This window comes from Plectropomus leopardus, chromosome 8 (genome assembly GCF_008729295.1).
Source record: "Plectropomus leopardus isolate mb chromosome 8, YSFRI_Pleo_2.0, whole genome shotgun sequence".
NCBI classification, from domain to species: Eukaryota; Metazoa; Chordata; class Actinopteri; order Perciformes; family Serranidae; genus Plectropomus; species Plectropomus leopardus.
The window spans coordinates 12078380-12102866 of NC_056470.1; the positions used below are offsets into that span (position 1 = coordinate 12078380).

General features: G+C 39.7%; 3 protein-coding genes across 5 annotated transcripts; all 3 read right to left on the minus strand.

Moving 5' to 3' along the window:
- Positions 1-222: 222 nt before the first annotated feature.
- On the minus strand, positions 223-5962 carry LOC121946853 (serine/arginine-rich splicing factor 6-like). 3 transcript variants are annotated; one of them, XM_042491648.1, is made up of 6 exons: positions 5790-5962; positions 5236-5369; positions 2592-2710; positions 2252-2454; positions 2037-2123; positions 223-1866 (listed from the first exon to the last, which is right to left on the minus strand). In XM_042491648.1, the coding sequence occupies exons 1-6, from the start codon at positions 5894-5896 to the stop codon at positions 1425-1427; spliced, it is 1092 nt and encodes a 363-aa protein (XP_042347582.1). In that variant the 5' UTR covers positions 5897-5962; the 3' UTR covers positions 223-1424. The 3 variants fall into 3 exon arrangements, with proteins under 3 accessions (XP_042347582.1, XP_042347581.1, XP_042347583.1); XM_042491647.1 differs by having other exon boundaries at positions 5209-5369; XM_042491649.1 differs by lacking the exons at positions 5236-5369; positions 5790-5962 and adding an exon at positions 2816-4335.
- A 1086-nt stretch (positions 5963-7048) lies between these two features.
- eif2s2 (eukaryotic translation initiation factor 2, subunit 2 beta) lies at positions 7049-14010 on the minus strand. The gene is made up of 9 exons (XM_042492519.1): positions 13883-14010; positions 11506-11689; positions 11281-11381; positions 10948-11077; positions 10765-10865; positions 9679-9827; positions 9503-9559; positions 9261-9346; positions 7049-8483 (listed from the first exon to the last, which is right to left on the minus strand). The coding sequence occupies exons 1-9, from the start codon at positions 13895-13897 to the stop codon at positions 8308-8310; spliced, it is 999 nt and encodes a 332-aa protein (XP_042348453.1). The 5' UTR covers positions 13898-14010; the 3' UTR covers positions 7049-8307.
- Positions 14011-15433: 1423 nt separating this feature from the next.
- Positions 15434-23786, minus strand: LOC121946602 (charged multivesicular body protein 4b). The gene is made up of 5 exons (XM_042491246.1): positions 23458-23786; positions 19817-19994; positions 18733-18847; positions 18038-18164; positions 15434-16778 (listed from the first exon to the last, which is right to left on the minus strand). Exons 1-5 carry the CDS (start codon positions 23639-23641, stop codon positions 16714-16716), a joined length of 669 nt encoding a protein of 222 aa, XP_042347180.1. The 5' UTR covers positions 23642-23786; the 3' UTR covers positions 15434-16713.
- Positions 23787-24487: the final 701 nt, after the last annotated feature.

The window sequence follows — 24487 nt, forward strand, 5'->3', positions numbered from 1 at the left end:
TGTAGTGGACTATCGATTGGTCAGGATATCAGTGGTTTTTACTTCTTATTTTATAAACACAGCTTCCGTTTCGAGACGTAACACATTGATCCTGCTCATTTTTCCAGAGTGCCGCCCCTTAATGAAAGAGCATTTATTATATAATTAGCAGGATATAGGTCATGTCGATACTGCAGTCAAGGTTTCTGTAATCCTGACACAAGGCAACGTCACACAGCGAGATTTTTCATTAAGATCTTTAATTGAACATACAATAAAAAAAGGACATTTTCTCTGTTAGATCTCATTCGCATGGAAGAAAAAAAATATCAGTTCCACAAGATGGAGAGAGATGGGGGTGCATTCATAAGTCTGATGTTGTTAAACGCACAAACAGACCCTCCGGAGATTTGAATAATGTACCTCACAAGTACAAAAACTCCAGTACAAGCTACACTTTAAATTAGCAGAGGCTCAACAAAACCCTTTACCCCTGGATTAAACTTGCAAAAAAAAAAAAAAAAGACGACGAAATATAAATTGAGATTAATTTGTCAAGGCTGCAATCAGAACCAAGTGAGAAATGCAAGAAAAATTGGACATTTCACTTGAGGCTCCACGCAAACAGAAATCCAAAAAGGTCTTCAAAAAGATTACCTGCTCAGTTACCCAAAAAAGAAAAAAGGGGGGGACAAAAAAGAAGAAATCAGTTTTCGATGCTGATTACACAGTCTATGTACAAGAGGTTAAAAAGGGAAAATAGTCCACCTACAATGCAAGTTGTTCAAACCCATATTAACTTGTAAATATGCAGTTCTGCAGCACAAGTTCTTGCATCCCAGTTGTGCATTTTAGAGTACCCAAAGACGACACGAAGTGTGGCCGATTCCTTGAGAAAGCAATTGTTGAGACCGGAAAAAAGGGAAACCATGCTCCAACACTGCAGCCAAATTCTACTTTTCTCCGACAAACATGCAATTTGAATGAGCATGAAACAAAAATGTAAACCGAGAGGCACAATTATGATGACGTAAATGAAGACAACTTCATTTTTGAGCTATTGACAGCTTTTGATTAAAACAGGATTTTGTGATAAATCTAAAGTTTACCTATCAAGTGGCGTCATTTTGGGGGACAGAGTGACTTGAAACATCGCTCACTGCAGCTCTAAAGATCACGACTAGCACTTTAATATCTGAAAAATAAATAGGAAGAACATTTGTGATGTTTGGGTACCAGACAAGACCGAAATTATTCCAAAGAGGAAGATTCCCTGTCGCTTTGGTGCATCCTCTGATTAAACTGCATTTAAAACATGTTTGAGACGGGTGCACGCTTGAAGGAGAAAAGTAGACGAGCCAGGAAACGTAAGCCAGTATGACGACACTGCTCAGTATGTACAGCATACGGATCAACAATGAGAGAAACGCTTCCCTCTAATTCCACTAATCCTGAGAAGCTGATCTAGACCGTGAACGAGACCTTGAGCGGGAGGCTGAACGCTTCTCCCTGGACTTGGACCGGCGGTCGTCCTCGTGTGGGGATGGGGAACGGGAGGGAAACGTGGCGACATGCTCCTCCTTCCCGTTCTCCATCGGGGAAGCTGAACGGCTGCGGGACTTCTTGTCACCAGACATCTCCTTGGATCGACTGCGAGAATCACGCTCTGACTTTACCTTTGAACGGCTCTTTGAGCGGGATTTGGATTTCCGGTCGGCTGAGTGGGACCGGGATTTGCGGGAGCGTGAACGAGATTTAGATTTGCGGGAGCGAGAACGGGACCTGCGGTTGCGAGAGCGTGACTTGCTTTCTCCTGACTTGGAGCGAGACTTCCTTCCAGACCTGGAGCGGGAATGGTGACGCCTCTTGTTGCTACGGGAACGAGACCTGTAAGACATAAAAGAACCATATTTACTTCTGCCTGATTTTGCCATGTAACAATTTCTTTTGTTAAATTTCTGGCACAAGACCCAATACACCTTACTTATCCACATCAATGCTTAAACTAGATCTCCAATCTGTATTTTATTTATTTGAGGGATTAGACTCAATCTCACCTGGAGTGGGATCTGGAGCGACTCCTGGAGCTCCTACTTCTGTGGCTTCTACGGCTCCTGCTGCGGGAGCGACGGCGACTGCGAGATCTGCGGACAACAGCACAAGTCAAAAACAGAACTACAGTCGATTCTTGTGCAATTAACCAGTGTTACAACTTCATTACCAACACTGACTGACCAGAGAAACTTAGTGTGTACTTGTTTAGTGTTCCTACCTGGAGCGGCTGCCAGAGTACGACCTTCGTTTGCGAGGTCGGTCCTCCACCAGACGAATCTTCCGTCCATTGATATCTGTACCGTCCAGCTTGTCAATGGCCCTCTTCATGTCTGAGTGGGACCGAAACTCGATCACACCCTCATTTGTGCGTTCCTTGTGGGCATCAGCATAGGTGACCTCTCCTGCCTGACGCATGAAATCCTGCGAGACATCCAAAATTAGGAGAAAAACATTTAAATATGCTGAAAGCCTCATTCTGTCTGAACAGTTTAAGGTATGAATCTATTGGTTACAACAATTTAACCGAGGAAAAACCAAGCTTGTGTTTTAACATCTACCTTGAGGTCCTGCCAGCTGCAGCGGCTGGACAAGTTCTCCACGATGAGTCGGTACTCAGTACGGACGGGAGGCCCATACTTATCCCTGCCAGAGCGGCTCCGGCTGCTGTAACCGCTACCTTTAAAAACAACAGCACATGAAAAAAGTCAGAAAGGACAAAAATGGCCGAGAAACAAAGAACTACTGGCCTGGGTTATCATATGAACACAAGGTAGTGACTTGCCAGATATAAGTCCAAGGGGGTATAAATTTGAGTTTAATAATGAAAGGAGTCCCTCTGATCCCATTTTCAAACAAAGCTTCAGATAAGTGATCTACAGGCCACTGCACGGGCTCTTTGTACTGTTCAGCATTTTGATGTTGTGCTCTGCTGCAAAGAACACCACTGCATCTGTTTCCGGCAATACAAAGCCTGTCTTACTCCAGTACATCACACTGTGATGCTATAGCCGCATAAACAAATGAACAGTGATGTTCTTTCAAGACCTCCGAACCCTGTAACACAAACAGAAAGGAGGTATCCACATAGGTTGCGGTCAAGGGCACTGTTCAATCAAATTAAGAAAGAACGGTGTGAACAAACACACAGACCAATCTTTTTGTATTTGACCAGATGTCGGTCTGAAATTTTGTTTACCAGTTTTCTGACTTACAACATTTGTTTTGATTGTAAGTTCTTTACTTGAGCCGCTCCACTTATGTTTTCTGTCAACATAGAAACCAATGGCAATCCTCACCATCACCCCTGGTCTATTGGCAAAAGGCTGCTGTCATCATGGCTTCCGGTTAGGTCAGCCAAGGATCAAGGGGGGGCAAAGGTCACACACACATTGTAAGGTGAAAGCCAAGGCCAAACGGGACAGGCAGTCATCTTAGCCAGTCATCTTTAGCCTCAATGGACTCTCAGCCTCAGCCCGCAACTGGACTCTTTCAAATTGAAACATCAAGGACTTTTGTTAATGTCGAATATAAAAATATATACCAAAGTTAAAAATACACATTTCACATGAAAATGTTAGTCTAGTCCTAATGATTAAGCTAAAACTACACTAGCTAGGTTTGAAGTGATTATTTGTGATTAGCTTCCTTATGCGGTGCAAACAACAAATTTGGAAATTCACGCCTTCATAACATGGCACACCAAAATAACAATTATCATCCAGGAAAAATTGCAATCCGTGATAGGGAAGCCTTGCTTCGAGCTATCTTAGCTAATACCAACTTATGAGTTCTTCTATTTGAGGGCTCTGACTTGCATATTGTTGTTCCATCCCAATTGTGAAACACAGGCCAATCAATGGTGGCCCATGATCACTAGGGGGGAGCAAAAACGAGCAGGTCGATAACCCTTGGCGGTAGAAAATAAAGAATTGTTCAGCAAGATGAGACCGAACACGCAAAACATTTTAAACTGCCTGACCAAGAAGAGTGTAAATCAGGAACTTTTCCCTTTGGGCGTACAGCTAGATAACTTTATTAATATGAATAGTATGGTACGACTTCAAATATGATAGCAATGGGGATGTCCCGATCAGGTGTGAAGAAATGCTATCAGGCCTGATCAACGCATTTTTAATTGGTTGGGATCAGTTAAATCAAGCATGCACCCCAACCAAACACTTGTTTACATCCAACGTCACCCAGGTGTCATAAACGCAGAGCACAATTTGCAGCAGATATTCAGGTGTTATTGTAATGCTGCTACTCAAATAAGTAGAAAAACTTTTATTTTCCGTGTTCAACTGTGACTAATTTTTATTTGATGCGACTAAGGAACATTAAGCTTTGAGCTAATTGAGTTAAGCTATAACACTACTTTAATGTAGAACTTTGGTTACATTACTCATTTACAGTAATCAGTACTTACACCAAATATTTTTGAGAGCAACTTCTGAAGACGCGTTTTAATTAATTTACTTTGTTATTTTGTTGGAAAAAATGCTGCACTAAAAACAATTGAGAATTATTACTAAATACATTTGTTTGCTTACTTGGTCATTTTATGAAAATAGAAAAAACTAAAACTTTCTGTGCATGGTGGAACCATGGTAAGAGCCATTTAATCACGTTTGTTTACTTTGAAAGTTTTCTAAAATTACAAAAAAAAAATAATCTTGTGACACTGTTTGGATGAAGACATTTTGTCTTGAAACGTATTTCAGAGGTATTAAAATGTCCAGCATATCAAATATATTAATTTTAATAACTTAAAAAGTAATTGCTGTGTGCACTGTGCAACTGTGTTATCAAGGTCAATAAAAGTATTGGATCGTGACTACATACTTAATATCAAATGCCCAGGAACGTGGGCAATTAAAAACTTGATCGGGACATCCCTAGTTAGCTATTTTTAAGTTTGCATGCAATCCAATCCATAGTAATCGTGTAGCCACACAATACTCTACAATGGGATTCAAGACTTCTGATCATAAAGCGTTACAGGGTACCTGCAAATCAAGAGTCATTTGAAACAGTCAAACTTTTAGAAACTTATGCTAAATGTCTGTTAATTAGCGCCAGCATGAAACAACAAAACAGCTCTCTGTGCAGTCCACATCGACACCTCACCCCAAGGGGAAGGGGAAGAGAGGGTATCTTGTAATAGACTGCACTTACTGCGCCCACCACCCCAGTAACCCCCACCGTAGCCATCTCGGTCTCGCCGCGGCCCCCGGGCATGCTCGACGATCACCCGCTCCCCGCACAGCTCCTTCCCGTTTAACTCGTACACGGCATCGTCGGCGTCCCGGTTATCCTCGAACTCCACAAATCCATACCTGGAAAGAGAAAAGAGAGGTAACGCGACGGTTAACAACAATCACAACAATGAAGACACAGTCACATCTACTCGAAACCCCACATGTGTTCGTTTTTAGGGCTAGCTAGTTATGGTTAGCAGGGCCTGCTAGCTCCGCGCTACAACAAACACAAAGACGCCATGTTGGCCATGCGACATATGCCACACGAGAAAGACGAAAAGTTGAGAAATCAAACAAACAACTGACAAGGCTTGATTTTTTTCAACAAATCAATCCAGCTGGTTTAACTTTGCGAGCTCACTTAAACGTAGAGACAAAGTACATTTGCTTTAATGCGTAAAATGTTGCTTTAGCTACGCTGACGTCGTTACAACGATAGGCTAACATTAGCAGCAGCTTGTTGGCTAACCCGTGTTTGCTTTTAGACCGACAACTCACCCATTTTTCAAATCGATTTCCATGAGCTTTCCATATCCGCTGAAAAATCGCTGAATGTCTTTTTCGCGGACATGATAGCTCAGTCGTCCGATATAGACACGGGGCATGGTTCCTCGCCTTGTTCTCGGCTGCTCTTCACGGTTGCTCGGTACCGAAGCTGGTGGCTCCTGCCGTTGGGCTGCTGCGGCTTCTCTTCCAAAAAAAGACGTCAAGCCAACCAATCAGCAACGAGCTGGCGGGATATTTCCGGTACTATCCTTCAAATTAAAAGTTGATACCGTTATAAAAAATATTATTAAAAGAATAAAATAATAAAAACATGAAAACTGATACGGAGTGGGGAAAAAAGCATAGCACTGACAGTAGGGATAATACATTATTTTAACAAAAACCTGTACCCTAAGTACATAATTAAAAACAATTTAGTAATAAAATGCTGACTAATAATAATCGAGATTAATTTGTGTTTAAAGAGGACCTAACAATCTACTAGTTTAAAAATATTGTTTAGTATTGGCAGTGTTAATGCGGGTGCAGACTCTGTAGTGGTTTTGCTTCCTTTTTTGTTGTTTTTATTTAGCGTTTCTTTGCAGTTGCTATGCATCTTTTTGTGGGTTTGTATCTCTTTGGGATAATTCTGTGTCTGCATGCAGTTTTCTGTTTCTTTGTGGGCTTTGAGATGTTTTTCTGTGTCTTTGGGATGATTTTGTGTATTCTTTGGCATTTTTTTGCGGTCATTTTGAGTCTTTTGCTGGTCAGAATATGTTTATTTAAGCGACTTTTTGCAGGAAAGCAACGTTAGGCCTGTGCCCAGTCGAGCCTGTCTCAATAACTTGAATTCAGTCATTAGAACAGTAATATACACTTTTTAGCCGCTACAGAACATATTTGCATTTAGCTATTTAAAATACTGATTTTTTTTTATTTACAGACAGTAGATATAATAAGGTTTTGTTAAGATGAATCTCAGCTATATAAATGCAATATTAGCAAGTAACACTTTTGAGCTTCCAGAGGTAGCAACAACATAGCACCAATGTTAACATTAGGGCCATCCTCAGCGCTGTAAACAGCTGTCAAGTGAGAAATTAACCTGCTGCGGATTCACTGATCTCAAAAAACAAAACTGTCTCCATGCTTAGATTTTCATTGCAATTAATGTAAAAAGAAAACAAAGTTTCAAAAAGTGATATAAGTGTATGGATTTTCTGTACAAAAGAAATTGTGGCATGATGGATAACAGAGAGAGAGAGCAGTAATGGAGAGAGAGAGAGTAGAATATTTTATTTTTGTAAAAACCAGGTTTTAAAATGATTCAAGCCAGACCTTCTTATCCACATTCCTCTAAAACAAGAACAGAGCCAGTATCATGCACGTCATGTATTATTCAATATGGAATGATACCCTTCATATCCTAGCTGGCTTGTGGTGTAAGTTTCTAGAATCACACTTGAAAATAAAGATCTGTTAGCGGACACTGATCTGGCTGTTTATAGGGGGAGGCATTTAGGTGTTTGTGTTAGGGGACTGGCATGAGCTCTTCTTAACAAAACTGATTTATTCATTTTAACACCAGATCGCCAATATTTGATAAAATGTGTTGATTTCCACTTCAAAGGTCAAAGGAAGAAATAATGAAGTACACAGTTGCTCATCAATGTCACAAAGCACTCATAAACACACTGTTTAATTTCTATCTGTCTCACACACAACCTCTCTATTAAAGTCATCAGTGAGAGGGTGCTCCCTGCTTCAGCAGCCCCTAGTTGTTTGACTTGGTGGTCAACTCCTGCTATAAGATGATCAAAACCAGCTCCGTGCCTGAGCCTGTCAGACTAGTTACACTGACGATTCTTCCTGCATGTACTCCAGCCTGCTGATTTCTATCTTTAAAAAGCCAGAGCAGAAAACTCTGGACTGGCATGTTTTGTGTTTTAGGGCCAGACCAGAAAAAGGAACACAACCTTGAGTTTAAGCAATGTGGAATTCAGGTAAAACCAGGTGACCACATGAGCCACACTGATACAACTACCAGAGAAACTTGGCTCTGTGATTGTAGATCGACATAGCTTAACTACACTTTGGCTGACTGAATAAAGAGATGTATTCCTTATCCAAAGAAAGATTCACGTGTGGTGTATGTTAAGCTGGAGAGGAAAGAATGAGAAAGCCATGTTAAATCAGGGTTTTCTTGCAGGAATCAAGAATCACAGCAAATGAAAAATAACAACCTAGGAGGTGGAGGGTTCATCAGCCAGACAACAAATCAAATGCATCCAACAGTGTGTGTGGTACACATCATCTGCTTTCGCTGCCTGAACCTCATCTGTCAGCGCTAGATACTCTCTCACTCCCTGCCCGGTCAGGCCAGGCCACAACTAAACAACAGCCAAACCCTCCCGCAGTTCGATTCAGAGAGTCCTTTTAGCGAATCAAAGGGGCGTCCGACCCGAGCTTCGGCCCTTCTGAGGGGAAAGGGGAGGCCGAGAGAGGAGGGGGAGCCCAGTTCCGATGGTCTTTAGTTGGCTTTGGCGCGGAGCTGCGCCCTCTTGCCCGTCACAGCCTGGAAGCCGGTCTTGATGCTGGCGACGGAGCAGCGGGAGTGGCACGTTTCACACTGCAGGAAATAGAGGCGAGTGTCCTTCTGCAGGATGGTCTCAGGGGAGCGGCAGGTGTGACACGTCACGTATTCCTCTGCAGAGGTGAGATGATATTAGCACTGCAGCACTCACAGGAGCAAGGTTTGGTGCTCTTTTAGATTGTTTTTTTGTAAAAGTACAAGATGTGGAAATTAACAGAGTTGATTAACAGACCACTGACATAGCGCTGCACTGTGGGACTCATGGTGGACAGTTAAAAAAAAAAAAAAAAAAAAAAAAGAGAGAAAAAAAACATTGTTGTCCTTTTCAAAACTTCATATATATATTTTCTTTTTGCAACTTCCACCCCTCACAGAGGATATGTTACATTTACATTATAAATGGATTTTAATGTGACATAAGAAATGTAACATCATCAGAGGAAATTTGTGGGAGCTGTCACTTAATATTTGCATATTTTTATAATTCAAAACTTGTTGCCAATTTGTTCTATTTTTCTACATAATTCTTCAAAATAAAAATGATAATATAATACCCTATACCTGTAGTCAGGGCACATTTTGAATAAGGAATTAAAAAAAAAAAAAAACTTCTTGTATTATTATATTATACTTTCTGGTGTAGAAATCAGTTTTTCGACTTTCATAACTTTTCCAGGAGTGTCATGACTGTGAGAACCCTGTGTGGGGGCTGCGAGGCACCTTTGTAAACGGGATAACTCGTTCTTGTATTTAATTCAAAGATGAATACAGACACTGAGTGTGTATGATAGAAAAAAGACTTAAAAAAACAAAGCCTTAATTTAAAGAGTCAGGTTGGGTTTGCATGTGCTATGATTCATTGCTAAACACTTGGATTAACTGATACTTACTGATATATCTTCTCAACACATTTTCTATCTGTTTCTGTTGAAATCTGCCTTTGATCACAAGCTGGTTATTTCCGTCTATGGATCCACTATGAGGAGGAAAAAAAGGCACAAAGAAAAAAAAAAAAACTTTAATAATGGACATGGAAATGTTACTTTTCATTTTAGCAAGTAGTGGCTAAAATTGACCCAAAATCCAATGACTGTATTTTCATAATTTCATGATTGCAAATACACAAACTTACCTTGTTCCCAACTCAGCCAGCAGGAAAGCGAGGAGATGTTTAGGCTGACGATGCAACCTGTGATGAAATACATGAAAGGTCAGTTTGAAGATGTAGTACTGGTGTCGACTGGGATTGTCAGTAAGAGTGTGAGACGTTTATACAGGCGTGTGCACGGTGGGAGAGGGGAAACTCACAGTTTGCAGATGTCTGTGAAGTTGACGAAGGAGGTTTTCTTGGTTCCCACTCGCACCACTTGAGGAGGCTTCATGACAAACTTCCTCTTCTCTCCGGCCACCATGTCGGGGTTCTTCTCTCTCATGATGTTGAAGACTCGGTTCAGGAGCTGAGACAGAGAAGACGCAGAGTAATGCCAACTGCAGTTTATGCTGAGCGCATAAACATCAGGATAAGATCTTTAACATTTGTAATTATTGTTTCGGTTTATGTGTGCATGCTGGAACTTTCAATACAGGCCAATGTCTGCACAGAGCAGAGGAGAATGACAGTAAAACAGAAATATTAAAAAAAATAAATCCTTCAGTTTCAGGGCCTTCAGTGACCGCCTGTGGTCGGTGCTCGGGCCCTAAATGTTAAGTTCATATTTAAATATTTGTGACTCATATTATTCTTTGTCTTAATTCTATTTGGTGGATAATCATGATCATGTTTCAATCATTTGGGGACTTAAGTGGAAGTAAATAGAAGCATCACGCCGCCATGAAGTCACTGAGTTAGCTTGAACCCCATTTTTAAAGCCTGTATTGTTTACATTTTGAGCAAATGGCTAAAATTAAAAGTTAGCCGAATTAACTATTAGCAGTTCCTGTTTGCAACATGCCCGTGGATGTACATGTAACCATTACCGCAATATTCTGATATCAAATATATCTTAAAATCGTGATGATTTTCAGGCATGTTCTGAAGTTCTAAGAAGCATCTTTTCCCTGCAATGTCTAAGCGGATTTACGGCATTTATCCACAACAGACAACTGATATAATGATGTCCTCAAGACATGACACTGAACCGAAAAATATGCTTGTTATTCATCATGAATACTTCTTGTATTTATTCCAGGTTGCAGGAAATTAAGATGGTAAAAACTTGCAATACTGTACACAACTGAAAAAAAAAACGGAAAACATCTGAGTGGATGAAAAGACTGCTTACATCTTTAAATATCCCTGAAAACAAATAAGCTGTCCTTCCTCGTGTAAGATGAAGTGTAAATGTCCAAGTCTTGGCTGTGTATGTGTGGAAAGTGTGTTTACAGCGGTCATACCTCATCATAAGTGTAGTCTCTTTCGGTGCCGGCCCAGGCCGGTCCTGTGGAGGAGCTGAATGAAATGCCATCATTGTTCTTCCCCTCATCGTCCTCCAACGCTGGAAACACGTTACACAAACATATTATTTCACACGTCTTCCTTTAGCTATCTGTTTTGAACATGAGGTGACTTATTCTCACCATCATCCTTCTCCAGCGGCTCTCCCTCATCAAAGTCCACTTTCTTTGACTTCTTCTTTTTGGTAGGAAGCATCAGGTCCAGGTTGTCCTCCTCCAGCACCTCCGCCTGCTCTCCCTCGATTTTCAGTTCCTGATTCGGACCAACGAGAAGTGAAATTTGGTGAGGAGATGATGAGAATAACCGTGGGAGTGTGGTTAGGACAAGATGAACAACAGTGAAGAAGTGTTGATGTAAAATGATTTGAAAGGCAGGATGGAAGCAAACAGAAATGTGCAGAGTAGAATATATGAGAGGAAAGAGGAAAACCTGGATGTGGTTCAGCAGTGACTGACCTTTAGTCCCTCCTCCACGTCATTATCAAATACTTTCTTGGGTTTCTTTTTCTTTTTCTTCTGATTGAAGAAGTTCAAGTCGTTTAAATCATCGGACGGCTCTGAAGACAAGACAAAACGAACTGCTCACGTCCAACTTAATGTACGCTGACGGTTAAATGTGCAACATCACATCCTTCACAAACAACATGCACTGACGCTGACGCATCTCTTTTTCATTCTTACCTTTCTTCCTGCCTTCATCTTCATCTAGATCCAGCTCCTTGTCGTCTCCGGTCTCTGGCTCTGCCTCCTTTGCCTCCACCTCTTTAGCCTCTTCTCCTCCCATCCCTTCTCCTCCGTCCTCATCCAGCATGAAGGGCTTCTTCTTTTTCTTCTTCTTCTTGGTCATGTTAGGATCGAAAATCATCTTTGCGGAGAAATAGAAAAGAGAGAAAATTAAGCTTAACAACTTTGAGAAGTTTTTTTTTCAGGCAAAATAGCGTTTACACAATCCTGTAGATATTTTTATATAAAACCCTTCCCCAGTTTTTTAGAAAAGCACATATGTATATGCACAGCAACTCATTCAGTCCTTCATTTTCAGGAGAATATATTCATATATACTCGTCCTCATATGCAGGTTTAACATATCTATACACATCTACATCTATATTCACCCGCAAAACCACATGGACACAACCCGCAAACAAATGTGTAATCTAACCACAATTTCTGTGTTTAAATCGAGTCTCTGGGGAACTTTTTCCCTTTTGAAAAATGATTTGGGTCTTTTATCAATTGCTTACTAATTTGTTGTTTTGCTTGCACCCACCTCTGCAATTACTGATTTTCATTTTCATTCAATGTATTACGACTCTGTTTTTCTCAGAATGTCTTCAAATCAAAGTTTAAATTTTGTCCACCTGCCACAGTGGCTGGTGGATTACAAAATCTATTCAGTAGATTGTAGCCATTGTTTTTTGGCCTGGTTAGAGAAACAAATCCAGCAGCCACTTGCATATTTTACCAACATTTGGCTCGTGGCTGTCCCTAATTTCCAGCCCTGGTTGTATCCGCTGGGTCACTGCAGGTCATTTTAGGAGTGTTTCACTGTGATCATTATCAATTATATGACAGTGTGTTCTGATGAGGCAGAGAGACATCTCATCTACTGATAATGTTAAATATGTGTTTTATAGCTCTTATAACATGAAAACTCGACATTCACAGTATGTTTGTTGTCAAATTAACACATTTAATTTCACCAGCTGAAGTCAACTGGTAACATTAAATAAAAGACAAGTGCTGTCACATATTTTGCGCTTTGATATAAAACAATGTAATGAGCACTTACACAGAGAGATATAACTAAGGCCATAAAGGTACAATGATAGTTTAATACAATGTAAGGTGACTAGCGAGCACACAGTGATGTTTATGATATATAAATCTGAAAAATGCCAAAATACACTGGTGGGGGGCTTTGAGTGTCCTTTAATAGAAAGTGACATTACACTCACATTATGATTAATTCACAGAAAATTAATCTGCTGTGTTAATGTCATGCTTAGCAAAAATGGCATGTATTAGTGTTAGACTCTCAACGGGACAACACTATTTAGCTTTATTTATAGTTAATCAAATATCTATGTTTTATCAATATTATCTTATATCTGATATAGACTTTCGAACAAAATGAGAAATCTGAATTTGTCAATTTGAACCTGTAAATTTGTGATCTTCCTTTGTCCTCTGTCACTTTATCAGTAAACATTGTGTTGGGCAATTATTAGCTGAATCAAAATGAAAATAATGGAGATGCAGCCCCACAGCGGACACCTGCCTACCTCACCTGAACAAATGAATGAAAAAAAGACGGTGTGATACGAGACCGGACTGAAACGTTGCGACCCTCTTCTTCGTCTTAACGATCAGCCTGATATTGTAATCTCAGTTATCTGATGCAACTATCTGACAAACCGGTGTGTCATCGCAGCCGGATGAACACAGAAAAACTGACCTCAAGAATAATGATTTGGAAAATCTGAAACCCATTTCTTTCACTACCTAACATCTGAAACTACAATGCGGACGTCACGCTGCAGCAAGGCTTAATTCATTTAGAGTCCGTAAACAGCTGTTTGAAATAAAAACACAATTCATGCAGTTTGATTTCGATGATGTTAACCATGATACCTCTGACGGCTGTATCACAGAGCAGCCGTTACAGCCGGTAACGGCTGCTTTGTGTTGAGCGTTAGCTCCGCAGCTTAGTTACCAGCCAGCTAACGCTAGCTTGCTAACTTCAACCGTCGTTTTGAGTAATTCAGCAGTTGTGACAGGGCGGATTCACCAACCACGGTGATGATCAATGACCCGCGGGAAGTGTTAGATCGTGATACAGTGGTATATTTGGTGTTTTCTTCTCGTTTTAGCGGGCCGCCCGTTGTTAGCTCGGCTGCAGCCATGTGAGAGCTGGTGCGGACAGGGAGGGGAGCAGCAGCGACAACGAGGCCCAAAGTCATCCACAACACCCATTTCACCCGATAATTCCCCTAATTTCAGCCAACAAGTCCACACACCAACACGGAATAAACAGTAGATAACCCGGGCGACTCACCTCGTCTCCTGACATGTTTGCGGGCTGGAAAGTGACTGAAATCTGGCTACTTTTTGTTCCTCGATCTGTCCCACAAGGCTGCGCCGAAAATTTCTTGCATCAGCGCTGGATCTGCAGTGCGCAAGCGTCAAGTCGCCACATCTGTACGTCACTGCTTTGCGACGTCGCGTTGTAAGTGGGTGTTCAAGAACCGAATTGCATAACCAAAACCGTTACTAAATATGCTAATTAATACGGTTTTAGAGGTTCAGTACTGGTTTTGAAAGATAAGGACAAATCAGTAATTCATTTATAATATTATTAATACAGCTAGATATTATATTTTGTACATATTTCTTGTAGTATAATTTAGATTTTTTTATTGTGATTCTTTTATTATTTCCTTGAATATACTTCCTCTGTACCACTGTTGGTGATTTGTGAGGGAGGAGAGTTGTTGCAAAAAGGGGAAGGCATGTCAAATAATTTTTGGGGAAGAGACTAAGGGGAAGGGCATACAGCTTTAAACGGCTGTATTTTGTATTCAATTTAGTGCAGATTTGAAAAGAAAACAGGCCCTCAAAGCCTGAATATTTTCTTTTTCAAAATAAATAAATACATTTTCAACAGCTCTTGAACACATTTTGTTGGACAAACACTTCTGTCAGGAAAAAACAGAACCAAATCTAGTAATAGTGATACGTCATCAAATTCCCGATATTCTACGTCTTATTTCAATTTTGCCAACGATATACAGTTTGCACTAACTAACCAGCAGTGCACGTCAAGAATGAAAAAAACAGGCTTTTTTCAACTCCAGAATTTCATCTTCAACTTTTCACTTCAAGGGGTAATTTTTTAAAAATCTAACAACTAATTTATGGTGGTGTCATGCATTTAAATAAATACATATAGCTTTAGCAGGTTAAAAAAAACATCCCCTGATAAATACAGAACAGTCCCTAAGTGAAAACCTATTTGACAATTAATCTCATTCTAACTGTTATTCTATATTCAGGATAATAACAGTTACTTGGCGCTTCCCTTTGAACGTTAGAGCAAGTCTTTCTGATAAGAATAATTTAAAGCCCAACTGAAACTGTTTTGCGGACACTTGAACAGTCCAAAGTGTACTGTTAGCATGTACAGTATAAATATAACTGGCTGACATTAAAGCCCTGAACCCCTATTTATCACCAGCAGGATAAATACAGTAACTGCTGTCTGCTACAGGTGCCTGATACCAGTGACTGACATACCGTATATTTTCTAATGCTCGTCTGCTTAGAATGTATTTACTGATATGTTGTTTGAGATTTACTGGAACTCAAAGTGTTTCTTTGTGTCTTTCTGTGTGATTTTAACTACAACTTGAATTATTACCAGATTAATTCACTGGAAAATATTTTGATTCCGATTATTCATTTAAGTCGAGCTAAAGTGAAAAGCATCTCATGGCTCCAGCTTCTCCAGTGTGAGGATTTTCTGCTCTTCATTGTTGTCTTTGATAGTATGTGGTGAAAATTAGGACAGATTATAATGTCCTGGCATATCATAAATGACAAAACTACATTCAAAGAATTGAGAACCTTTAATGATTTTGCAAATAATATTCTCATCTGGATAAATAAAACATAGAAATGCAAACATGCTTGTCCATCCGTTCTTGTGTTGTTTTTTTCCTATGTAAGAAATGTACATTGGGACTTTGAAAAACTAAAAGAATTAACTCTTTAAACTCCAACATGTTGTAGATTGACTATAATCTAATCTTTTACAAACCACCATCTCTTTCAAGATGCAGTTAATAAGGTGTGACAATAGTTTATTTTATTTTAGTTTTTTCAACATGATACGATTTGAAACAAAAACCCTAATGGAGAGGACCGAGACAGACAGAGCAGGATGAAACTGTTAGGCTTAAAACACCTCTCTTCCAAGCCGTGCATTGTGATCTGTATTGTGATTTCCAATTGTTGCATGCTTCACACAACCTCGACAGAACCTCTCAGTGACGGCAGAAATACAGTATATAAAAAGAGACACGTTTGGGATATTTACACCAAAAAACAAGAACCACTGTTGGGAACGCCTTTGGGGCAGGGAGAAGTCGCTGAAATGTCGACAAGAGGCGAAGAGGAGGTGGGGAAAGGGACAAAGCACGCAGCCTGAAACAAAAGAAGAGGTTTGGATTCTGGCAAACACACAGCTCATAGCTTCTCCATCCAGCTCATGCTCCGCTGTTCTCCTATTTTCAACAGCATTAACCAAAAAAAAAAAAAACAGAGCCAAGGACTGTTATTTTTATCAAGAAAGAAAAAAAAAACACCCAGCCAGATTAACGCCACTAACACAGGTAAATATGTGAGTTCAGAAACAGATTTTTCAGAATTAAGCCTCTGTGAAATCATCCAGTGACGTCAGCAGCATCACGCAGCCTGTAACACCGACCACAACTCTTGATCGCACCACAGAGCTCATGACATCACACCTCAGTATGAACTAACCTCTCATGAACTACCCTCTCTGAGGTCAACGACCAATAAGTGCTAGTATTATGTTAAAATTGAGGCTAAAAATATTAGTTGGGTTTGCAAAGGTTTGTGATAGAGCTTCGATATAAAACCCTCCAACTGGCTTGTTTGCTGAGCACCCCGGGGCTTCTGTATTTGTGAAGGGGAACGGGAAAACAAAGTATACAGCATTTTTGCTTTTTCGTAGTGTTACATGAAGTCAGCGCACCTCAGTCACACAAAAATATACTCATACACGACATCCTATCAGTCCATTCATCCCCCCTTTGCTCCTTCTCTTCCCTCTCTGATGCAGGTATGATGTGGCAGATGCTGCGTTTACATGGCTTCCATCGCCCAGCGCTGCAGGTCTTCCATGTCGTCTTCATCCTCCTCTTTCTTGGCTTTTGGGGTGAAAAGACAGTTGTGAGAGATTTTCGGACCTCATCCTGAACCAGGATCAACCTCTACCTCAAACCTCTACTTTAAAGGGACAGTTCACCCCAAAATCAAAAATACATATTTTTCCTATTACCTGTGTGCTATGTATCAGTCCTGACTGTTTTGGTGTGAGTTGCAGAGTGTTGAAGATATTGCACGTAGAGATGTCTGCCTTCGCTCCAATGTAATGGATGCTCTAAGCGCCAAATAATACATTTGAAAAACTCAAAGGCAAAGTCTCTCTCCAGAAATCAACTACTACTGAACTATTTTCTTTCTGGTGAACTACACCCACCCAACCGTATCACTGCACATAATCTACCACTAGCTCACCTAGATTGATAAATTGTACTTCTGGTAGAAAGAAAAATATGTATTTTTGATTTTGGGGTGTACTGTCCCTTTAACAGCTGAGAATTAACAGGGTTCCTACAGCTTTAGACAAGTGAGATTTAAGACTTTTTTAATGCCACTTAGAATGAAATATAAGACCAGTTTTACAGAGGCCAATTCTGAAGGGACTCTGGTGTTAAAGCAACAGATATTCAGTGAATTATAATTATTTTTATTATTATTATTAGTAGTAGTAGTAGTTGCATTATTATTTCTAAATTATCCACTATTTTGAGCTTTTGCAATGCAATGTCAGCGAAAACAGATTCATTAAAATCCCATCACCAATGGCTTAGCATTTGCAAGACTTTTGGATCGGTTTAAGGCATTTTAATGCCAATTAAGGCCTTATTTTTAGAATGATGTATTCAATGCCTTTTAGGACTTTTTAAGGATCCATGGGAACCCTGTTAAAGAAAAAGTTCCACATTTTGGAAAACACAATTATTTACTTTCTGGGAAAGAGTTAGATGAGAAGACTGACTCTCATGACCGTACTAGGGACGCAGGACACATGACTGGCTGATACATTACTGGCCGATAAGGAGGAAAATTCAGTTGTCTCGTTGATCAGATAGTGGAATTTCATTTGATAAACATGTCCAATTATGATCTCATCATTTCATTCAGACATTGGAAATTTGTCTGCTACAGTGAAATCACTTGGATAGTTGCCCTGTGTAAGGCCATCATTACTCTTCTCCAGGAACTGAATAACCAGATTTCCCAAAGTGTGAAATTATTTCTTTAACTTTTTTCTTTAACAAAAAAAAAGATTCTGCATTCAGGCTCACAGAGTTGTTGTATCGGTTTATCCAAAGGCTCTTACCAGGTCTGGCAGGTAATGAAGTAGAAGGCACATTGGGGAGAGGGACGTTTTCTGTTCCCCCGATCTCCAGCAGGTTTTTGTCCAGCTCCTCCTGTTCTAGCTCATCCAGCTCCGCCAGCAGCTCATCCTGAAAAACACAGCAAGCAAACACTAAAGGTGAGAATAATCACCAACTAATTCATGCAAAGTCAAACTCACAAAGATATATATCTGTGTAAAACAATACAGATTAAATGTCAAGTGTTATTCTTTTGTTTTTTCATTTGAGTAGGTGGTATGCTGTGGTCCTAATTTTGTGCATCTGCACACTTTTTGAGTAAAATGTCTGAGAGTTGAATCAAAATAGTCAGTTGACTGAGGATTTGAGACAGTGTATTCATTCTTTCTGCCATGTTATCCCTGAATGACTGAATACCATCAATTAGGGTGAAGCTGGTGTGTGAATAAGACCATTCAAATAAGGGCAGCCTTCATGCCAGAGAAAGGACTCAAGAAACACAGACGTCAACACAATGTCTTTAACCTGGTGGGTCACAAAACAATGCTGGGCAGCGTCAAGTATGATGCTGAACTTCACTCCACTGAGTTAACTCTGTGTTATCATCCGTCTGTCAGTTATTACTGTATATTAAAACACAGAGGGAAAACACGTCCGCACAAATGTAAAAATCTAATATCTAAAAAGCGCCGCCCACCTCATCGAACTCTTCTCCAAAGCCGACGGGTTTAGAGATGGCGTCAGAGATTTCCTGGGCCAGCTCCTGCTGCTCTGTAATGTCCTGCATCAGGTCGTCCACTTTGTCAATGTCCCTGAAATGATAAGCAGGGGGTGAATCACATGTGAGTATTACAGAATGCACTACTACATCTTTTAGCCTTGTTTACCAACACATACTGACATGCATTTTAGCAGGGAAGTGTTTGTCATATTATTTTTGAGCTTGTCTGTCACTAACAACATTATAATTACGGTCGGTGCTGATGGGTTTGGATTAAGGAGGTATTACTGCATGTGGATCAAATCCTCTGTATTTTGATATAAAGCATATTCTTCTTTATCTTTCCATTGATTTAAGACAGACGGACTCTATTTTTACTTTCACTGTGTTCCCATGAAGTTAATTAAGGAGCAGCAGTCTACATACATCATATTTTTGAGCAGGTTTCACTTTAATCTAATCCATCAACCAATCAAATTGTTAAGAACTTTAAGGTATACTAAGCAGAAGTGTTTGTAACTTTTAATAAACACTCTCACCAATAAAAGTGAAAGTAAAGCTAACCCCAGATTCACTTTCATTTGGCACTTCACATTGATATATTTGCTTTTTTTTTCAGAGCGGTGTCTCTTCAATGCCTGCTGCTTACAGTCTTGCACCCAGTTGCTTCTTTTTTTAAGGCCCTGAACCCATCTGAGCACTGTGGGGGTACGCACCCATAAATGTCACAAACACAGAAAGTAAGACAGAAACACTCTGCAGAAAAGTACACCACCACATACCTCCAGTGAGTCAGAAGTGAAAAAGAAGAGGGATTACTTCTGCACGAGTCTATACATTGCTTTTTTTGATGGTACATATTTGTTATGTTATGGTATTTTGCAAGGTATCTTTTTAAGGTATCTTTATTGTGGTGTTTCTGTTCTATATTTACGTTCTTGACTGTTGCAGCAGCTTCGCCTTTATGCTGTTTCCTCCTAATATGTTCAATGTATACTGATTAATTAATAATAATAATAATCATTTTTTAAATCTTTAGTGGCTGGGTATTTGCTCTTACATGTTTTCATGGGCACTCTTCATGGCCTTGGCAGCGAAGCCCATGTTCTTGAGCACTTCAGTGTTAGTGTTGGCGTTCTCCAGAGCCTCTCTCTGGAACTCGATGGTCGACAGCGTGCCGTCGATCTGGTTGAGCTGCTTCTCATACCGCTTCTTTCTTTTCAAAGCCTGCAGAGCAGCTGAGGAGACCAAAACAGAAGAGAAGGAGTAAGGATGAATAAATTGTTACAAAAATGATTAAATAGATTTGACGTATTATGACAATGAAGTCAAACTGTGAATCACTGGGGTTGTCCTTCCTTTGACGTCAGCTTATCTTATGCTCTGGTGAATTACAGTGATCCACCACTGACTGGAATCATAAATAAAATGCTTGCACAAGAATCTTCCACGTTAGTGACTGCTAGATCCACGAGGACAATTAGATATGACTAGTGACTGGCTCTTGGCTGATGAGATGGAAAAACTGTAGATTTGAATCAGTCACAGCAGTCACATGACCAAAAGGACTAACTCACACCTGACGGGCAGCAGTGAAACTATCAGGGTCGTACTGAGTACTGATTCACTGATTCACTGCATTAACCTTTGTGAAGCTGGAGGAGGAAATAGCTGAAGTACAGTCAGAAAGTATTCAAGCCAAGTCCAAGAACAAAGCTTTTTTTGTTGAATACAGTGTAACACCAAGACGCTTGAAAGGTATTTATCAAACTCCAGTGATTCTTTGCTTAACAGATAACCGACAATATAGGTGGGGAGGGACAATATATATTAGTATCTTATCATTGCAATAAAAAATTATGTTTTTTGACCCACTTGTGGTGACATAAATGGGATGGATGCTACGCAATATACATCAAATCTCATACATCTTTGTATGCAGACCCTCTTGACTAAGGGCTTGACTTTTATCTATTCAGAGATACACTTTAACATTAGAATAATGTTTTTTTTCTTTTCTTGGTTACTAGCAGAGAACAGCAGAATGACTGTAGTAAATATTAACAATAAGAGAGGGTAAAAAACCGCAGCCAGTACCTGTGAATTGATACTGCTGAAAATGAGTATTGAGTATCTAATATTTTTAGAATAAATATGTGTGGCTAAAACACTATCAGTATATGGAGTATATGGAGAAGGTGGTTAGTACCAGACACCTGAAAAGCATGAAAGTGTTGATTCAGGGTAAAATTTTGACCTGACAGAAGTGCAAAACAATAAGTGGGGGGTAACTAATGCCATGTCGGTCTGGTCATTAGCTGTTGAGATGTGTTGCTCTTGATTGCTCTCAATGTTATAGAGAAACAGGAAATACCAATGGAAAAACTGACCAGTGGATTGATTTCCTTGTGGTACTTCCCAAAACCGCCACCTCTGCTGGATAATACTATCAGATTTTCATGCTCTGTTGTTAAGCAGCTGCACAGAAGACTTAGCATTGAGGTGCCATCCCCTCTGTCCTGCCCACTCTGGTGTAATCCCATTTTTTCAGCTGGAGGAAACACACTAAGTTGCGAAATGTGGCAGAGTCTCCGCATTACAACAGTTGAACAGATATTTAGGGGGGAAAAGTTATCCTTCCAAAGACTTTAACATCAAATCAGGCCCCCTGGACTTATTCTTTTTGACATATGCTTAACTATCTTCTATTTTAAACATGCAATGTAAAGAGGGAGCTGTACTTGCTTGGAGTGGTATCAGCGTCTTAAGTAGGCAACCCTGTCAAGAGGCGTGGTCTCAAATGTCTATAACTTAACGTCTAGGGCTGCCCCTGATGCATATGTTTCTGTCCAGCTGGCTTGGGAGAGAGAAACCTAAATATATCCTTGACTGCTTCTCAGTGGAACACAATTCAGAGGTCGGCCTTGAGCTCTTCTAAATGTACGAGATTTAAGATTATACAGTGTATGATTCTGTGTAGAGTATAAATTACTCTTGTTAGGTTATGGAAAAAGTTTAAATTACACTCAGTCACACGGTACAAAAAGCATGTGCTCCTGTGCCTAACGCAGCTCTCTGCTCAACTAAACTGCATTATTTCATCTAACAACATTAAAGGGAGCATCATGTCAAAATTCAACATACGTGCATACATAAGTGATGTTTTATTTAACTTCGAAAGCGTGATTTGACTTTTCCATCATATTTATATTAATATATTATTTATATTCACACACTGTCACTCTTACATTAGATCAGATGACCAGGTGTTTGTAGTTTTTAACTACAGCTGAGGAGATAACCATGGAGAAGGTGAAACACATGATCAGAATAATCACTATAATGACTCTTACTCACATTCGTTTCACTACTACAGTGAATTAAATATTGAAAAAAAAATAAAGTCCCATTTTTCTGGGGACTTCCTGAAACTCCCTACGGGACCCTGTTTGAGAACCACCAATCTAGAGTAATAAACAGGTGCCCTATTACCAGTGGTGGGAAGTAAGTACTTTACTGAAGTACAACACTGAGGTGCTTGTACTTCACTTGAGTATTTCCATTTTTTGCTACTTTATTATTCCGCTCCACTTCATCTTGAAGGTAAACACTATATTCTACTCCACTACAATTATTTGATAGCTTTAGTTACTAGTTACTCCAAAATGTAATCAACTAATAAATTATGTTGTATGAATATAGATTAAATTACCCAGCATATAAGGTCATTAAAATGAGCCCCACCATTACCAGCTGCAACACTGAAGTGATGAACACATTGATACATTAATTAATACGATCCAAAGATATAATATTTATCATTCTGAAATGGGCCGAATCCTATATTAGGACTACTTTTACTTTTGGCACTTTAGGGAACATTTTGATGTAGATACCTTTGAACTTTTGCTTAAGGTAAAAGATCTGAATACTCCCTCCACCACTGCCTGTAACACCTATGTGATTGTATCATGAAAAAAGATTTTTAATCATAATAATAATGAGAATAATAATAATTACATTCTATTTTTATGGCTTATATGTTACTTTAATGTTCGAATTGGGTCGTTTAGTTACTGTGATATCTTTGTTTCAATGTTACCGATGACAAACAACATTAAACTTATGATCTTTGTATTTCTTTGCTTTCATTATTAACCTCTTAAATAACCTCTGGGAGTTCCTGTGCAAACACCTGACCAAGGTGCAAACACGCCCACCTCTCTGACAGCGATATCACTTCTTTTTAAAATGTTCAACTCCAACACTCAACCTTTATCCCGACACACTGAGCTCGTATTTTTATTGCCAGTCTCTCTGCAGCATGTAATCAAACGCATAACTGTAGCTGTGTCACTTGCCACACCTTTAACTTTTGATTTTTTAATGGCCACCGATCACTCGGACGAAAAACAAATCACCACAGATATGTTTGGAAAAGGCAAGGCTAACGTTGTAAGAAGTCAACAAAAATCAAACGTGAGATAGCCTTATCAAACCTAACACACTCTCGACCAATCATGCACTCATCTCGGGTGGTATCTCCGCGTTAATGTCGGTAGGTGAGGCTGCCAACACTTCCATCAGCTGGGCAAAGTTAGCCAACTTAGCTTACGTGCTAACATTTAGCTCAGGGTTGTTTTCCGGGCGATTTGGCGATAAAGCGTAGAAACTATGGCAAAATACGCCTTGATATCTCACCTCTTTTGTTTTTCGTGCCGTTTTTCTTGGCAATTGCCAGCTCCTGTTCGATCTTTTTCTCTAGAAACTCCTGCTTCTTCGTTAGCATCTCCTCCGTCTCTCGGAGTTTCTGGATCGCCTCCTGTGGGCTCGGTCCTTTTCCCCCTTTTCCACCTCCTCCAAATAACTTACCAAACAACGCCATATCTGGTATGCTACAGTCACACTAATTATTAAAAAAAATAAGACAACAAATGTGCGAAACACCCAAGAAAATCAAGCTTAGCTACCTCGCTGCTAGGCTACACTGACACTTCGCCCTAGCTTGAAACCTGGAAGGGTTGTTGATGTTTTTCTACTTCCTGGAGAAGGCCCTATGACGTCACGTTGCCCAGTGACTAATGGGCGGGGCTTGTTGGGTCTGTCTCCATCTGCTGGACAACTGGAGCATTAACTGTTTCGCTTCACTTTGTATTTATACTGTTATTATTTATTTTAATTTGTTTTACTCTTTTTAACACGTCTCTTATATTCTCAGTACTGTGTCGTTACCTCCCCCAGTATTTTGTTTTTTTAGGGACTGTGCATCATTTCATTCAATGAAAGACCAACTCATTTCTGGACATTTTAAGACAACCTGCAAGTGCACTGCCCTGCTGCAGTGCACCTGTGGCCACACCCAAAACCACTGACGTCACAAAATCAGCCGTCAGAGTCATTATCACAAGTAGTATCGTAATATAATAAGTAATATAATAGTAAAAGTACTAGTATATAATAAGTAGCATCAATAGTAATAAATCCAGCACACAAAAGCTAACATAACAAAAGACTTGGTTATTACGGAGATAGCTTTGTACCTAAAAGAGTTGGTTACATTTCTACATTCAGACATGTACAAGTGTTCCTCTCTAACTTCAGAGTATGAAAGAATATTTATTTCTTTGCTTATTTCAGTCAAATGAACTTTTTCAATTTAGTTTCACAAAAAAAAAAAAAATTCAGACACTACTTTAGACAGATGTTATGATTCATCTCAAATATTTTTTAA

What these genes read in the sequence shown, in the direction of transcription:
- LOC121946853 (XM_042491647.1), bottom strand. Translation starts at nt 5,896, where the DNA reads ATGCCCCGTGTCTATATCGGACGACTGAGCTATCATGTCCGCGAAAAA. An exon ending in GAAATCGATTTGAAAAATGG is followed by an intron (nt 5,370 to 5,789) that starts GTGAGTTGTCGG and finishes TTCTCTTTCCAG; the next exon opens with GTATGGATTTGTGGAGTTCG. An exon ending in GCAGCTGGCAGGACCTCAAG is followed by an intron (nt 2,455 to 2,591) that starts GTAGATGTTAAA and finishes GATGTCTCGCAG; the next exon opens with GATTTCATGCGTCAGGCAGG.
- eif2s2 (XM_042492519.1), bottom strand. An exon ending in GCCGCTGGAGAAGGATGATG is followed by an intron (nt 10,866 to 10,947) that starts GTGAGAATAAGT and finishes ACGTGTTTCCAG; the next exon opens with CGTTGGAGGACGATGAGGGG. An exon ending in GAGACTACACTTATGATGAG is followed by an intron (nt 9,828 to 10,764) that starts GTATGACCGCTG and finishes TCTCTGTCTCAG; the next exon opens with CTCCTGAACCGAGTCTTCAA.
- LOC121946602 (XM_042491246.1), bottom strand. Translation starts at nt 23,641, where the DNA reads ATGGCGTTGTTTGGTAAGTTATTTGGAGGAGGTGGAAAAGGGGGAAAA. An exon ending in AAGAGTGCCCATGAAAACAT is followed by an intron (nt 18,848 to 19,816) that starts GTAAGAGCAAAT and finishes TTATCATTTCAG; the next exon opens with GGACATTGACAAAGTGGACG. An exon ending in TTCATTACCTGCCAGACCTG is followed by an intron (nt 16,779 to 18,037) that starts GTAAGAGCCTTT and finishes TCACCCCAAAAG; the next exon opens with CCAAGAAAGAGGAGGATGAA.